General features: G+C 39.0%; 2 protein-coding genes across 33 annotated transcripts in view; one reads left to right on the top strand and one right to left on the bottom strand.

Moving 5' to 3' along the window:
• Positions 1-17,729, bottom strand: part of ADGRL2 (adhesion G protein-coupled receptor L2) — a 306,832-nt gene that overhangs the window by 186,349 nt on the left and 102,754 nt on the right. For 6 of the 32 annotated variants that reach the window (XM_086394343.1, XM_086394355.1, XM_086394372.1 and 3 more), the window contains exon 1: positions 12,033-12,402. The exons of 10 other annotated variants lie outside the window; for them this stretch is intronic. The gene's annotated coding sequence lies outside the window, so the exon portion shown is untranslated. Of the gene's footprint in view, positions 1-9,022; positions 9,154-10,730; positions 10,978-12,032; positions 12,424-12,602; positions 12,740-17,729 lie in introns of those variants that run through there. 16 more of the 32 variants (XM_086394347.1, XM_086394352.1, XM_086394370.1 and 13 more) reach the window with 6 other exon arrangements.
• LOC147375674 (uncharacterized) lies at positions 9,133-15,073 on the top strand. The gene is made up of 4 exons (XM_086394049.1): positions 9,133-9,249; positions 9,881-10,377; positions 10,715-11,590; positions 13,083-15,073. Exons 1-3 carry the CDS (start codon positions 9,133-9,135, stop codon positions 11,472-11,474), a joined length of 1,374 nt encoding a protein of 457 aa, XP_086250175.1. The 3' UTR covers positions 11,475-11,590; positions 13,083-15,073.

The following is a 17,729-nucleotide window of genomic DNA, read 5'->3' as shown; positions in this document are numbered from 1 at the left end:
TTTTAGTAGAATTTAACATGATATCCTATCCTTAAATTTCCTGGCACAATTAAATATACACAGGTAATTTGAAAAATCTGCTCACTAAAAATTTGATCCAAATGCTCCTACAGGCTTTACATTTAGATTACCAAAACACCTGCTTGCAAAACTCTCTATTATTTCTGAGTATCTGGTTAATAATTTTTTAGAAATTAGTTGACTCGGAGTTCACAAACAAAATTCTGTTTCTAATCAAGCAGTCTTTCATATCTGCATTCATTTTTTACCAAGCTAGAAAGCAGTTTTCTAACCTACTTAATAAAAGGTCCTTATTAGTAGTTTACCCGTTTTAAGTGTCACTACACAAATCAATCCATCTTTGCAAGTAAAAATCACTAATCCACGTGATTGTTTTTGTTTTTAGAAAAGAATACATGCAACAAATCTAATCTGATCTACTAATTAAATGTAGAGGAATGCAATTTAGTCCTTATCATTAACTGATTGTTTTATATTTTGCATAATCTGGAAAATTATCTAAAATTTTTGAATCTTTTAACAATTAAGTATTAAAGCAGAAGATGTCTGCAGCTATCCTCCCAGAGCTTTGGCCAATCATTTAAAAAAAGCAGAATCTCAAGATGAACCTGATTCACTATCTTCATTGTCTATCTAGGAAATTTTACTAATTAAGAAAAAGTAAAAAGTATATCTGTAATCTGTAAATACAGAAAATCATAAAAACCTGGCATTTATTACTGTAAATTTCACTAGAATTTGCCTAATCTCAAAATGCTTTATTTTCCTTAGAATAATTTTTCTCAAACAAAAATAATGTTAATAAAATATCATTTTCAAAAGGGAAATGATCAATTTATACTGCCTTGATTATTTTATCTCATATGCAAGCTCCCTCTACAGGTAATAACAAAGGTTGGCAAAAATATCTGAAACATGTAGGCAATTGTGTGGTAAAGATGCAGAACATAATTGTATAAAAATACTATTATCTAGCATTGTTCCTCCTCCTTACCAATTACTTGATAAATAACTGCTCCTGAAAATCTGTGGTTCAGCATGATTACTCTTGCCCAACATCTTGGTTAAGAACACAGCTAGAGCAGTCAGGATACACAAACTTTTCATATTTCACCCAGAGGTACTCTCACAGTGTATTTCAAGGAAAAGGAAGCATTACCTTGCTTACACAGCACCAGTGTGAAACTGGCAATTCACCCAAACCAAAGCTGCCCAAGACGTTTACCTGGTGCATCTACTAAATGCAAAGCAAGCAATCCCAAAGTGGCTTCTTAGGACTGACTCACAGTCAAAGATAAAAAATCGTATTTAAACTACAGTTACAACCACATTTTCTTTTTATTTAGAATAATTCATAAATTTAACCCAGAGAATATCTTCTTTTGAAAACTAAATGTATTTTCATTAATTCAATACAAAGAAAAAGAAATTCAATTGCTTTCCAAAAATTTTCTTTATCTCTCCATAATATCTTTTTTAGAATCTGTTTTAGATTTCTGTTTACACATTCTCCTTTTTTGCCACGTTCCTTTGCCCAGGTATACGGAGATAAGATGGATCCTTGTCAATGAAGAAAAAAAAAAGCCAGGTTAAAAACCATTTCAAATTCTTGGGGCAAGGTGTTGCCAAAAAAGTGTTTCGTTTTAATTCCTCTCTCCTTTAAGATTTTTGGCATACCCCACCTTTATAAGGTATAAGCAGTGTTTGTAAATTTGATGCAAATTGTTTGACTTACCTATAAATGAATTGACAAGCTTATCAAAAGTGATTTTTTACAAACTAAGATTATTAAACAAACTATTATGAAAGATATGCTAACTTTCATGCTAAAACATACAGAAATATAGATATCAATTATATTTATTTTTTCCAATTAAAAAAGAAAATAAGGTTAATAGGAAAAGCAACTTAAGCAGAGTTTTTAGTGAGATTTTTGCTTAACAGAAAGAAATAAAATTTTGTTTCACTTATATTTTTAAATATTCAGACTGCAGACCTAGTTTAAAATCAAAGGCAATATAAAAAGTGGGTTCCAAAGGCTATGGGTGACAAAGCATTTGCAGCAGAAAAAAACAAAGGAGGTGCCTTCCCCATATTATACCTCATCGAGAGCACTATCAAGAGAAGGCACCTAAATAGTAAACATCTTTCACACAGCAGGCAGAACTTGGAAAAGGACAAAAACAACTGTGTCCTTAGTAAAGGTGAAAATATCAAGGATATTATAATTTTAGTATAATTTTTATTTGCTGATGCATATGAAGCAAAATCAAGTGTTTTAGGATTACGTCCATCTTTTTCAAAATGGAACAAGATATGTAAAATGGATCAATTCTTCATTCAATACACTACACCTTTATCAAATTCTATGAAAATATGTGCAGTCACTGGGATATAGGTACATAAGCTTACCTCATTAAAATTAATGATTCCCAAGCTGTCTTGAACATTTTAAACCATAGAAAAGTCAAGAATTTTAAGATTTAAAATACACCGTAAGCATCCTGAGATTAAAAAGATGAGTGAAGAAAATGTTATATAAAAAATGTGTTCTGTAATACCTAATCAATAACAACAACAGTAAACAGTAAAAAATGGTAAGCTTTTAAAGCACAGGAATAAAATTTCTATTCTTCCAGTAGAATAAAAAAATAAAAATTCCAAGAAGAAATCCTTGCTTCTAAGTAAAGACACAGGGAAAATAGTTTTCAACATGATTTTTTTTATGTAGTAATTTGTAGTTGACAGCTAAGTAAATATAATCTACATAAAACAGAAATAATCTATCAACTAAAGACCTTGTCAAAAATCTTGTAAACTTACCCATTACGTGAAGAAATGATGTCACAGTATTTAATTTTAAGAATAAATGATTAAAATTAAAGCTCACTTTATTTATTTTTTTTAAAGCTCACTTTATAAACAAACCACAAAGAATTCTTTTTCCTCTCTCTACAGATAGACACTACTTACTATCCTCTACTAGAGAAAGCATGAGTCAAAAGCAAGGTCACATAGACCGCCCCCGACGGCCAAGAACCATCTTTGACAGTAATTGGGGTTAGATTATTCTCTCACCTAAATCCAGTGCAATAATCTGTTTGGGGTGTGGACTGATGTAAAAACACCTACAAAATGAGGCAAAGTGTGCATAACACAAGAATTTAATGGTCCAAAGGCAAGAAATACCTTTGAGAACAAAACACAGATCAAGTAAAGTCATATCATTTTCAAAGTCAGTTTAAAAACAGATATCTTAATCATTTTACATTTTAAACTTGCCTCTGTGCTAATTTTTAGCCAATAACTGTCAATTAACACTGATGTATACAAAGGAACAAAATGGAAAACGTATGCTTATGTACCTACATGTTTGTATATATTTGACCAAGAAATGATTTAGAGTATTATCTAGTAACTGAAAGAACAAAATTAAATCCTTCCTCTTTTATTATATATCTCACAATGCATTCTTCTTTGCTACTACAATGGCTAATGTTTTTGTTATTCATCCAGAAAAAGATACAGTGTTGTATCTGGTTTTGTTCTAACAAAGTAATATGTGACCGAATTGATCTGAGTCTAAAGTTAAACATTTTTTCAAGTTCTTCTCTCTCTCACATTTAAAACTGTTTTTATCCGTGTTTCTTTTCACAGCTACCTGATGAAAAAAATTTCAAAGTTACTTCATGCATCTTAAAACAGAATTAAGATCTGATTATTTCAGGAAGTTAACTTCTGTTCAACCTGCCTGCTTTTTAATCTTGCATTTCTATGTTTATTAAAGTACTGAATCTATCCATTAAAAAGTCTCCCAAAGAATTTTCAGCTTTAAGTAGGCTTCTTTCAAGGAACTCATTTTGAAATATTGAAATTCAAAGATTAAGGTGTAATCCCTGGGTGTGAATTTTAATGTTTATAATGGACTCCTCACAGATTGGAAAAAATCAATGGCAAGACCAACAGGGGCCCGTTTTGCTCAGCATACCTTTTCTTGTCAGGTCGTGATTAATGCTGTGCTCTGTAGAGGGAGACATTACATCCGGGCTAAAACAGTCCTAAATTTTACCCTCAGGCAGAAATCTGATTTAAACATCTCTATTTAAAGTGACATTTGTCCTCCCTTTTCAACTGGTTTCCCCAGAAATTCCAGGAAGTTGACTTCATGACCTAAAAACCACCGGGTGGTTGTGAAGAGCAGTTGTGCCTGTCCTTGCACTTCAGTAAATCTGGGCGCCAGAATGAATCCAGGTGGTAATAAAACAGGTGCCCAGCTACTGCGCAGATGAATCCCATGCCACTTTACTGCTACAAGAATTTAAGACTTAGAGTTCAGTGGAATTCTGGAGTCATTAAATATTTTGAGTATGTGTTTCTTTGGCTGATAATAACCTAGCTATTACTACTGATGGACTAGTGTCTTTTGATTCATAAAATTACATCTGATTTTTCACTACAATGATTTGAAATATCAACGGATTACAAATTCTGGAAATCCAGAAAAGCAACAATGTCATGGAATAGCTTCCATTTAAAAAAAAAAAGGAGAGCAAACAGAAAAAATGTTCCTATAACGAAAGTCCCCAAGTAAACAAGATGTATGTGTATATAAACAGGCGCCAATATTCTTACACTGTGAAACATGGTAACTTTTGATATTATTAAGCAATTTAGACACTGCTGGCAAGTTCCTACTAACCAAGGTAATCTAATTTCTGTTGCTTTTCAAAGTAAATTGATTTTTTTTTCTTTTAGCCGTCTGGTAATTGAACAAATTTATACAACTGTGATGGGATTTTACTTACCACCACACAATGCATAAAATCCTTTACAAAGACAAACTATATTACTTTATAAAACTGCATTTTTGTTGTAATTAAACAAATTGTATTTAAACTTGCTCTGTGCTTCCAAAGCAAGCAATAGCATTTTGCTATAAGCTACACTTTACTTGCAGGTGTTAAGCGGTTTCTTCATTTGCTCTACCTTTTTTGAAAGATAATCTTTACAAAATCCAAGAATTTTTCTGGTAAAAATAGCTTTTAAAAAACTGTTGGTAAGAATCTATTGGAAAGTGTAAATTATTGCCTACATTTAATACATCAGATAAATGACCTAAAATTTTTTTTAATAGTTTTTATCATTTAGGACTTTTTCTTACATTACACCAAGATCCACTTAAAAAATACCTACTTACATCAAAACAGCATTTAAGGGATTTTCATAATTTATGCGTGCGTGCCTACTCAGTCGCCCGTTTGTGTCTGACCCTGTGACCCCATGGGCGCCCCATCAACTGTAACTCAGCAGGCTTCTCTGTCCATGGAATTCTCCAGCCAAGAATACTGGAGTGGGTATGCTATTCCCTTCTCCAGGGGATCTTCTCAACACAGGGATGGAACTCAGGTTTCCTGCACTGCAGGTGGATTCTTTACCATCTGAGCCATCAGGGAAGCCCTCATACTTTATAACATATAATTAACAAAACCTATATATTAAACTTAATAGACCACCCTGAAGTCTTGAATAAAATTTACGAATCAGATCCTAGTTGTAGTTACTCCTTTAAAAGTTATCACATCAGGTCAAGAAAAATGATATTATTTTAATATTCTAATTCCATAATTCTAATAAGTAGTAACTATCTCTAAATTAATAAATGTCCTTTTTTCTGAAAGCATTAAAAAATAATAATAACCACTACTTCACCCATCTTAGGTAGCAAAAAGATTTTAATAACAGTTTCAATTTTTCTGATAACATTAAGTCTAATTATAGTAATCCAGATGATCAAATACTTTTCAATCTTTCTTGATTCAAATAATTCAATCAATAATTATTTGAAGAGATGAATATTTGGGTGGGCCTATAGACTATTTAGTGTTATATAAGAAAGAATTTAACGAAGCTACGATTTTAGTCTATCTTTAAAATAGAAATGCTTTCACCTTTCTTGTAAATAGTTACAAAACCTAAACCTGTATCTGTTAAGGTAATGTGAACTAATACTTAAACAAATTACCTTAGTAACTGATATGACCAAAACAGGATTTTAAGACCTTTCCAGGTCTAGCAGCAAAGTTATTGTTTTTAAACAGCAATCCTATAGGATACTAAATTCTTCAAATTTCCAAAACTAAATCTATATGCAGTTAATCTGTGCAAGTGGTATGGATTCTATTAATATGAGAACAGATTTCTACCAGGTAGGGTTCGGCTCATTCCTTGAAAAATAGACTGTAAAACTCTCTTCATTTCATACTATACTTGTCAGTAAACTCAGTGTTATTGAGTATTTATTCACAAAAGTTAGGTCAAATAAATATTTTGATAGAAAACAGAGCAATAACATTTTATCACTATGGTGTGCTTCTAGTGATCTTCTGACCTTTCCAACATTTGTCTTAACTCACATATTCCTGTATTACTTAAGACCTTAAAATATTATTTTAAAAATTTTAATAAAACACACAAAGCTCAAATAATAATCAAACAAAGTTCTAACCTTAAGTAAACCTGGCTTTTAAAGCGATCTCTTGCTAATTTTAAGAAAGGAAACGCCCAGAAGCTTGGTGTTAACGTTTCTGCTCATTGTGAAAAGTGTAGCAATAGAAACCCCAACTGTTTGTCTTAAATTAAGACTTAAGAGTACTCCATGTGAGATCTGTATATTTATACTAGTTTTTATAACATCTGTAAGTTTTGTTGTCTGTTTTTGATATTAGTCCACTAATAAAGCAGAGAATCAAAAGCCTGGAAAAATTATATTTATTGGAAATCTTCAAGTCCAAACCTCAAGTAATTAATTGGTTTGTTCTACCCCACATGATTCAATATTCTGATTTCCCCAACTACCTGCTCCCAGAGCTATCTGCATTTCTAAATTTGTTTTGTTGCCAACACATAGTAACTCAGTGATTGAAAATGGCAGCTGAAGTGCTTCTACAACACATTAATTTTTCTCTAAGTAGTCCAATTTTGTCATCTAAATGTTGAAAAATCTTTTCACTGCATTTTACACCTTTAGAGATTTGTTGAATTCAGGCTCACCATCATATAAAATGAAGAGCAATGTTTTCAAGACAATTTTTAGATTATCACTAATAGCTTTAAAGGATAATGTGTTTTCTTTATAGCACTCTGCATTCAAAGCAGACTAGTTAACAGCAACTTAAGTGCAATAATAGCAATTACATCAATGTGGGCTTTTTTTTTTACCTCAAAAGTACTTTCCAGACAACTGAAGAGATCAGATAAGTAAACTATCATAAAATGATTTCAGGGTAATAATATACAATTTGAATGCCACTAAAAAAAAATTCATCTTAATCTGAAAAAAAATTATCCTATTTCACTGAAGACTTACAGTATTAGGTGATTAATGGTTATTTTTCTCTCCAAAACTTTTTATTAATTTTCACTTTTAAAAGGAAAACAAGGACTTCCGAATGTGTCCTTTTAAAAAAAAAAAAAAAGTCCCCTCTAATGAAGGGGTATCAGTTCATGTTCAAAATCAACCAACCATCAAAGGTAGAACTGTAAGAGATACCTGCTTACAAATCTCCAAACCATCCCTGAGATTTATTTTCATCCTAAAACTAGGTTTTAGAAAATCTAAAGCTAAATAAATAAAACCAATATTTCCCCAGAAGTTGAAGATAGTATTTCTCCCTTGGCCCATCTGCTTGCCATAAAATAATCCAAATGACCTAAGTACCTGTTATTTATTTCTTTATTCATGAATATTGAGTTATTTAAAAAATTCAGAGAACATATTTCTCTCCAAGTGCAAAAAAAGCCATTAGTATACGCTATATACATATGAAGAAAAATCTCTAAGCTGACTTCCAGAGTTCACTATTCAATAAAATACAAAAATTTGAGACAAAACAAATCAATATTTAAGCAATTATCTCCATATACAATTCATGAAAAATCTGAGTATCACTTCGAAATCTTTTTCAAACTTATACTTGCAACAGAAGTTGCATTAACCAAGTTTATGTTGCTTTTAATACTCAAAACTCTCCACGGACTTTTTTAACCTATAAATTTAGCAAGTGTATTAAAGTTTCCTGAGTATACAAATGAGTGCCCTTTCATCACAAGATTCTATTGCTTTATACATTAATTAAAACTTTCTCAGCCATTTTACTAATATAACAAAGTGCAGACCTTAGAAAAGTATTAAGTTAACAAGAAAAGCTTTCTCACTCTCTCTTCCACTAAAGGGACCCCAAAAGACAGGCAACAGTGACTCTCATAAAATAAAAGGTCACTCTTTTTCTAGGAACAAACCATTTATCAATAGAAAATAATTGTCTTTCCATTTGCAAGGGCTCCACAGCAACAGACAATGTTTTTAGCTCACATAATTACAGAACAGTAAAAGTTCAGAAACACAGCCTGAATCCACCTCCCCATTTTTACCCTTTACAATTCTCATTGCCCTTTGGGCCTCCACTTGGAAGCAAATGGAAGACAGGCTGAAGTTTTCTCAATTGAGCTGAAGCTAAGAAACCTTTGATATGCTAATAGTCCCCTTCAAACGGTAAGAATTCACACTTGCATTAATTCAAACAATTTGTGCAGAATGATGTGAAATGGCACCTCTTTTAGAAGCAAGCAACAAAAGGAGAGAATCGGAATGTCTGAAGAAACTAAACAACAGAACATTTGTTCTGCAGCATTCTATCATGCATAAACCTACTGGAGGATGGAGGCGAGGGACTACAAAAAGTTCCACAACACACCTGAACCGAAGTATATTTTCTTATAAAGGGTTTCTGAAGTATTACAAAGATACTAAATTTAAGTTACAAAGTTACCCTTTACCTAGGTCAAGAGTCCCATCACAACTGGGAATGTTGCCAAAGACACCATACAAACCATTCTACTTTTCTGCTATGGAGGCAGATTGCCTCCTTGGTGCCCATCTCTTAAGGTCTGCCCAAGATCAAACTTGATTTAATAAACGACATCCCAACAGGCAATTATTTACCAAACGGATGTGACTTTTCCTCATTGTGTAACTCTTGAGCTGAGCAAAGAGCAAACTCGGTGGGGCCCGTTCCAGACACAAACATTGACAGGAAAATGAACGGACCAACCATGTCCGTTAAATGTACGTCTCTGAAAGAGAGAAGTACACATCGTGTAAAGAATGCAGAAGAAAATTTAAGAATTGGGGGCGGGGCGCGGAGGAGAGTGCCTAAGAACCTGGCCTTTGTAACGGGAACCATATGGTTGGTGGCTGCGGCTCAGACGCTCCCAGGCTGCTTGGAGAAGCTGCTAAGCAGCCTGACACCTTTCAAGAAACAGGAGGAAAACATTTCCTCGGTCTGAATCTGAGACAAAACAGTTTGCATCGGGAAGAACGGAATGAGGGGGCCAGCGAAGGGGGAAAAGGATGGGGGGGGGGGGGCGGGGGAGGAGTCCATAGAAGGTGGGGAAAGGAGATGGACACCACAGGACTTGCCCCTCCAACCATGCTTTCAGAGGACAGACTGAGTAGGGGATAAAAAAATATTTAGGGATAAAGAAAACCGTGCCTTAGCAGCCGCACACTGCCGCTTTGGCACAGAATAAAGCTTCCAACGATTTCTCCTAACCCAAGCCCCGTAGTTTGGCGAAAGGAACAAACTTTCTAGATTCCTAGCGAAGGAGTCTTACAGAAGTGCCTCCCACGGCTGAGGCGCTTCTGTAGCTCCCCTCGCCCTCGCCTCTCCACAGGAGAGCCGGGTGGCCTCAGCTAAGCAAGGAGCCCACGCTCGTTTAAGGGAGCGGGGAGTCAGTGACGGGGTGGGGGGGGAGGGTGTCTCCCTTGCCTCGCGCCCCTCCCACGCCTTTTCCCCCTCAGCTCCCCACCCGGCACCCTGGTCCCACAAGCCAGGTTTCCAGAAGTTCGCAGCCCCAGCGCCAAGCCCAGAAGCCCACACCCCGTAACTTCGCCCTCAGGCCCAGCGCAGCCCGCTGCTGCCCTCTCACTGCGGGTGCGGGAGGCACTTGGCCTTCCTGGGGCCCGCTGGGTGCTCGGCCCCGCCGCCCGCCCGGCCCCTCCGCCCTTAATCGTTGCCAGCCCCCGTGCCGGCCTGGCCACATCTGGCTGCGCTTTGCTGTCATCCTCGCCTCTCCACACCACCTAACCACCGACAAAAAGAAACAACCACCCACAACAACTCATCCCATCGGCCCCTCACCCCCCGCCCACTTGCCCCGAACTCGCTCCCAGCGTTCGGCCTCCCGGCTCCACTCACAGCCCCGGACAGATCTGCAAGTAGGAGGGGCGTGGGGGACAGGGGCGAGCTCCCCGCCGGGGCCTCCCGGCTGCACTCACAGCCCCGGACGGATCTGCAAGTAAGAGGGGCGGGGGGGACAGGGAAGAGCTCCCCGCCGGGCCTCCGGCGGGGGCGCGCCCCACTTTCTGACTCCCCAGACAGTCTGTGAAAGAGCGAACGGCACCTTCTGACCCAGGCTCTCAGTAAATCAAAAAACACTCCCCTATCCCCCCCGGAGTCCCCTGCAACTAGGCTGTAACCAAGAGGACTTCACGACACTGGCAGGGCAAAGCAGCAGCAGGCTGGACAGGAAGGGGAGTTCTGCGGATCGATTTCCGAGGAGGGGGAGGTGGAGGTGGGGGCGAGTAGCCCGAGCCCGCGCTGTTCTCCCTCTTGCCCCCGCCGAACTTCAACAGCGGAGTCCCAACTCACCCTCGGCTCCCTACACCTCCAGCATCCACCCCTGTGCGGGAGGCGCAAAGCAAACAGGTCTCCAAAGCCCGGCACAGAGGCACATTGTTCGCTCCCGCGGCTCTTACCTCGGTCTGCGAGCGCGCCCCGGGGGCGGGCCGTCTGGCGCAGGGGCCGCGCGGGGAGAGGCGCAGAGGGCTGCGGCCACCCGGGCCGGCGAGGGCCGAGGCCGGCCGCCGAGTCCGCGCGGGAGGCAGCGCCGCGACTCGCCGGCCGGACACAGCGCCGCGGCTCGTCCTCCTGCTTGGCCGCCGCCGCCGCCGCCTCCTCCTCCAGCCAAGCAGCCAGCGCCGGGCGGCTCCTGGGGTTAGGTCAACATTTTCCTGCAGTTTCCCACACACCACTCCGCGAGAGGGGTCTTTGGCACACGCGCGCGCGCGCCCCCAGACCGCACGCTCCTTCAGAAAGATCAGAAATTCGGGAAGCGGAGGGAAAGGGGTGACGGAGGAAAGAACCCGACAGAGGTGCGCAGACTTGAGTGTCCCCTCCGAGCGGCAGACGCGGGAGGGGCGAGCAGACGCCGGCGGCGCGAGGCCAACTCAGTTCGTCAGGCGAAGCCACTCAGCCCGCCGTCCGCGCCGGCCGGGCTGGCATCCTCGAGCCGACCCTGCGGCCTGGGGAGGGAGACGGCAGCGGCCCCTCCTCACATTTCGGGTCCCTAGGCCGAGGTGGAACGGTGACCGCTGCCCCCCCAAGACTGGCTGAAGGCGAGGGCTGGGGCTTGGGGAAGCGGGGAGGTGTAGGGACGAGTCACGCCAGCAACGGAGGGGAGGTTTCCCCCCCCCCGCCTCCCGACTCCGACGATCCCGAGGAATTCTCCGGTAAGCTCCCGATTTCGCTTCGGTACCTCTGCGTGTGTGTGTGAGAGAAGAGAGAGAGGGAGAGAGAAGGAGCGAGACGGGGGAGCGCGAAGTCCTGACACAGACTCTCCGCGAGGTCTGAACTGGAGTCACCTCCAGCCTCCTCCTCCTCCTCCTCGGCCTCCTCCTCCTCCACCCCAAATCCCCACCTCCCCAGCCCCTCGAGTTCGGCTAATCATATAAACATATTAGCGTGTACAGCGACAAAGGATAAATCTCTCCCTCCTGATTTTTCCAGCAAAGGGCTCAGGCAAACTCAAAAGATTACAGGCTGCTAAGTACAAAACGTGGAGCAGATAATCTATAACTCATTGCTGCCCAATAGCCATTTTCCACTCCATTTGAGCAGCTGCGGCGGTGGTGCACCCGAGCAAGGGGGAGGGGAGCGAAAAGGGACACTTACGGGCTCGAGAGGTTCGGGTGGCGGCGGCGGTGGCCCAGCAGCCGCCAGAGAACTGGCCGGCCCCTGCTCCGCCGGCCCGGCGGCCGCAGGGCTGTCCGGGCGGCGGCGGCGGCGGCGGCGGCGAGGGACGCGCGCGCACGGACGCGGAACGCGCCCCGGAGGCGGCCAGTGGTGGCTAGCGCCCCTCCTTTCCCCTCCCCGTCGACTCGCCCTCCCCTCGGTCCCGGGGCTCCGCATTCAGTCCACCCCCCACCGCCCCTCCGCATCAACACACCCATTCCATGCCGATCCCCCACCTCCCCAAACTCCACTCACTACGCGCTCGATCCTCCGCGCGCTCCTGCAGCGCGCGCTGTCCATCCTGTCTACACACACGCACTTTAAAAACATTTATTTTATTTCTGGAACGGGGTGAAAGGTATTTGGGAGACCGCGAAACTCCGGCCTCCGAGGCGGGGCGCTGGGGGCTGGCCTGCAGCTCGGGGGTCCCCTCCCCGCTTCCCTCCAGGCTCGGGAGCTCTCTCCTTGCCTGCACTTCTGAGAGGCGCCCAGGATGCGTCTTTTACCCACCCCGTCTCCAGGTTTTCTCTTTTCTCCGCGCAGCGAGCCGGAGGCCCCGAAACTTTTAGTTTCCGCGGCCCTTCTTTTGTGTGACTGTTCGAAGGAGAAAGAACGTCTGTTCGCCTCGGCTGCCTCCGTCCGGCTGCGGCGCGCGGGGGACGCTCCAGGGTTAATGCGTCTTTGATACCTGAGATTTCCGGCGGGCTTGTTAATGAAAGTTACATTTTTTTTTAATTGCGATGACTTTTTCTTTGTAGTTACAGAGAGCTAGCCAAACTTTGACTTTATTGACTGTATTTCACAAGAGGGTTTTGTTTGTTTTTGATTAAATCCACCAGGATAAGCAAAGGAAGGAAAGGAGACTACAAGGCTCTTTTCTCGCAAGTGCATTCATCGCGCTATTTAGGTCTGTTTCCCTCATTTCCTTACATTGAAACTGCGTTTGCTCTTGTCCTCTGACCACACTTCCTTGCACCTCTCTGTTGGTAGTGTCAGCAAACAGCCAGGCAGCGCCTACGATGGACCCAAAATGAAGAGAACAGACCACGACGGAGAAAATCGTGCTTGAAAAATGTTTGAAACCCAGTTGTGTCCTTTGCATATGAATAAAATCAAACCTGGATTTTTTTTTTAATTACAAAATTTCTGAACTGAAAGTGACTACATTTTCAGATGTATTTCGAAATCACTGTTTATGCTAATGAATGCAGACATCAATTAAAGAAGCATGTTTGCATTGGTTTTCAGAAAAAACTGATATTCCAAGATTTAAAGCCTCTAGAAAATAGAATGAAACGAGATTCTTTGCTTTCAGAAACAATATAGACTGTTTGTTGCTGTGGGTATGCTGCAGTCATCATACTTCAGAAATCATTTCAAATAACAGTGTTATTAAAATGTCAACAGCAGATTTTTCGAAAGACATGAAGACTCTAAATACCTATATTTTGTCACAAAGCCAGATATTTGTAGTACTAAAGTAAATACAACTATTGGTCAAGTTTTCTCTCAACTTGTAAAAAATCAAGTTAAAAGTACATATGTGTAAATAACTGAAACATGCTCTTTTGGTTGATTCATTTTAATTTTCTCAGATTCAAACAAGAATCCTTGATGATCAATTTTTTTTTCTACTCAATGTGTTGATGTTTTAATATTCTCACCAATATTAAAGATAAGAGGAGCCACTTAGAGCATTGGTGCTTTAAACTACATAAACACTTCCATTTGCATAACATAATTTAAATATTGTTGATGCAGGATATAAACAAGTTTAGGAACAAAACATAGTTATGCAGAACTAGTGTGAAACCTTATTTCATTTTTACATCTGTCACAATTTAGTCAAAAAGAAGGTAAACTTACAGAACTCTCAGACCTCAGAGGTCATTTATATCATGGTCTCCTTTTGGAACTTAAAATTATTTTATTCACGATTATAAACCAAAATTTTTCAAACAGATAAAAATTTGCATTTACTGAAAAATTTTAGCCCTTTCTTTTGTTCATCTTTGAAGATGTTTCATTTATCCAGGAACGATTCCCAGTGAATGCATAGATGAGTCTAATCCTATTTTCTTTGGGGAGGCAAAACTTGGGCTGAAGTTTTTATTTAGTAAGTTTAGTAAGTAATCAGTAGAAAATTTTGCCTGATTTAAGCTGCCCATGTTGTTGCCCATTTACTTATTTATTTAACTCTCTCAGAAAGAATCTCAGGAAGAACTCACTGTCTACGTTTCTTAGGTGTGACGTACTTTGATGTTCAGGACATAAGTGAGTCACTCTCCACTATGTTCCTGAAGAGACTATAAAAAAAGGAGGATGCATGGGAGGGGGAAGACATTGTCAGAAGTGGGTTAAAACTATAGGGAGTGGGAAATGCCTCATACAGGTTTTTAATTTTAATTCAATAGGATATGTATTTTATAGAGTTCAAAGGGTTCAGTGCTTTTTTCCTAAGAATATAATAAGCTTGGTGTTTTTAAAATTATATCTAAATGTATTCATTCTCTAGGAGGTAATGTTTTAAATATTAAGGAATTTTTAATTCTTTCCTTACACTTCACACATAATAATGCTTCATCCTTCTCTGTATTCACAAAGGACTGAAGCAGAGCTTTTTAATTGCATTGATATATTCAAGATTAAGCTGTTAGCCACAAACCTGCATTACAAAGGAACACTTAAATGACACACACACATATCCAGACAACATAATTTGCCTGACACTTCATGACAATTCAAAACATAATTTATAACAATACAGGTGTTATGGCAAGAAAAAAATGAAATGAGAAGCTTAATAATGTCTGCAGATGTTAGCAAGCTAAGGAGAGTTGGAGTATGTTATGCATTCTCTGCAATCCAATCAATTTAACTACTCAATCTATATTATTCTTTAAGTAATGGCAAAATCATTGACTTATTCATAATACTTGCTAATTGTTTTTAAAAATAAATCCTACGAAGGACAAAGGAAACACCCATTCCCATTTGTTTTATGTTAAATCAACATCTAACCACTCATGGTGATTTCATTCAAAGAAAACAGAAGGAACTCATTAGTTTATGTGGTTTGAGAGATTGATGGGCTTCAAACATTTTAACCATACATGTTTTTTCCAACTGTAGAAACTCGTGTTTTTAATTTAAACATCTTTAAGAAACTAAAGATTATTTTATTCAATGGGTTCACATATTTCTGATACAGAAATTATGCTAACTTTTAAAGCTATTTACCATCCAGGCATCTTTCTTTAGAGCAAAGTGATGAGGTACATGTCAAAATACAAGTGTGAATACTAATAGTATAGGTACCAATTTAAAGAATCTGAAAAAGTATGAAAATGATCAGGGTTGCAAAATATTGTGGTTAGTCTAAGCCAGCAGAACACTGGGAGTAACCTGTTCAACACCCAACTCCAGCAAAATTGGATATAGGTAAGCCAATTCTAAAAGGGGACTCAGAGGAAGACTAGGGTGGTACAGGGAGAAGATCCAGATCTTGATAGTGGGCCAAAAATTATATGAAGTTTGAGCTACACTCTGTAGAAACCAATGAGACTAGATTGTATTCATTATTTTTGCCTGTGATGAGAGAGCTCTGTGAGAGTCCTAAAATTAAGCAAAAAACAGGTGAAACTGGTCTGGTTTCTAACACAGAAATAGAAATAAAATTAGCTAGATTTCATCCTAAACTCTGTGTTCCCTTTTCTTCATTGTCACTGCTCAATGATGCTTAGTGCTGAAACTAGTTTTCCCTACTCTAGAAAATAAATCTTTTAAAGCTCTAGAGCAAATCAAAGCCATATATAAATACCCAAACTAAACTAGAGCTGGTTGAAAGTTCCTAGCTTTGTTTTTCATCTTAACTTTGCCATGCATGTAGGCTGAAAAGAAATCAAAACTCATTTTCCATGAAAGCAGAAACATATGAAAGCACTTGCCAAAGCCAATAAGCTTTTAACTCTTCTCCCGGTTCTCTCCAGGCTGAGTAAATCTTGGTCCAAGAAGGACAAACCCTATCTAAAATGTAGAGATGCAGTCTCCAAAACTAATGATAGTTTCAACTGTATTATAAATGTGATTCTTGTGTACTGTGCTTAATATTATTTAGAAGTATAGAATCACATCCTTTATTAAACACATATCATTTTATAATTGTTGTTGTTGCTTAGTTGCTAAGTGATGTCTGACTCTGCTACCCCATGAACTGTAGCCCTCCAAGTTCTTCTGTTCATGAGATTTCCCAGGCAAGAATCCTGGAGTGGGTTACTGTTTCCTTTTCCAGGGGATCTTCCTGACCCAAGTATCGAACCCATGTCTCCTACATTGGCAGGCAGATTCTTTACGAGCCACCAGGGAAACCCCATCTTTAAATATCTACCAAAATAACCGCTAGCTTGACTCTTTCTGTGCACCTACAGTATTTATATTTGTCTAACTGTGTACAAAAGATTGTACCTTTTTTTTACCATTATGATACTCAAAAGTAAGCAAGTTAAAAAAGATACCCCTCATAATCATTGCTCCACTGAGTCTTACCAAACTCAAAGTTAATCTTTCTTTCCATAGATTATTCTCATAACTGTTGGGTAATCTCCGCACCTTGAGGATTTTTTGTAATCATGTCCTAAAGATCTTCTATAAATGTGTCTGTCGAACCAGGAAGTGTAAGAACACTCTCTTTATAGAAAGCTGCCTATGACGTCTTATAATATTTTTTTATCATAAATTCTCATCTCTTTTCTATATATGCAAACCTCTATCAACAATACAGATGAAACTTCTTTAAATTTTTTGAAAAATTCTAAAACTAAAAGTAACCTAAAATCACAACTTTGTTTTAAATATAAAGCGAATAAAGTGGGCAGTTCTTAGTAAAGCAGTATGCATCGGATGAGAACAAGAGCAAGGCAGTGGTTAATAGTAGAGGCAACTCCACTTTGATTGAATCTAAACCCTCAAAGATAACCAAATAGCAATTCACAGAAGTCTAAATTGAATTTTTAGTGCCTCTGAGAATATGACTTTGATTATTCATGTCATAGTTCATTGTATTGTATATGGCAAAACTTGCAAAATGCTTTTAAGAGTCAGGAAACAAACTCACAAATGCCCTCTTTGCATTTCAGAGAGTGAGTCAAAAATATAATTATATAAAACTTATAATATTTCATATTAGAACACATTAAAGGTATCTTAATGATACAGCATAAAATAATAATTGAAATATGTCATTTTAGTATTTTTTAAACACAAAATTGTTTCAGTTTTGAAAATATTTGATCATCTATAATGATGTAACAGGAAATGTTTGACCTGGACTTTTTGATTTTTCTGATCATATATATTAGCTGTTACTAACATTATTCATTATTTTGTTCTCTAATTAATATGGTGGTTATTTTTTAACTCATCTTTTTTATTTTTAAAAGACCTTTATTTGTTGTATATATTTTAATAAAAATAAGTTTGAGCATATGGAAACTAGAACAGCAATTTGCAAAGGTTTTTCTTCTCAACCTAGTTCTCATCATAGTTTCTTGATAAGATAATACAATGTTGCCATCTCTATTTTCAAGAATAATTTAAATCTTTATAATTAGGTTTTCAACTTATTGTAACTCTTTTACA

The sequence above is a fragment of the Bos grunniens genome, chromosome 3 (assembly GCF_055505025.1).
Source record: "Bos grunniens cultivar Pamir isolate PY7600 chromosome 3, Bosgru_T2T1.0, whole genome shotgun sequence".
NCBI classification, from domain to species: domain Eukaryota; kingdom Metazoa; phylum Chordata; class Mammalia; order Artiodactyla; family Bovidae; genus Bos; species Bos grunniens.
This window is presented reverse-complemented; position numbering and strand designations above follow the sequence as displayed.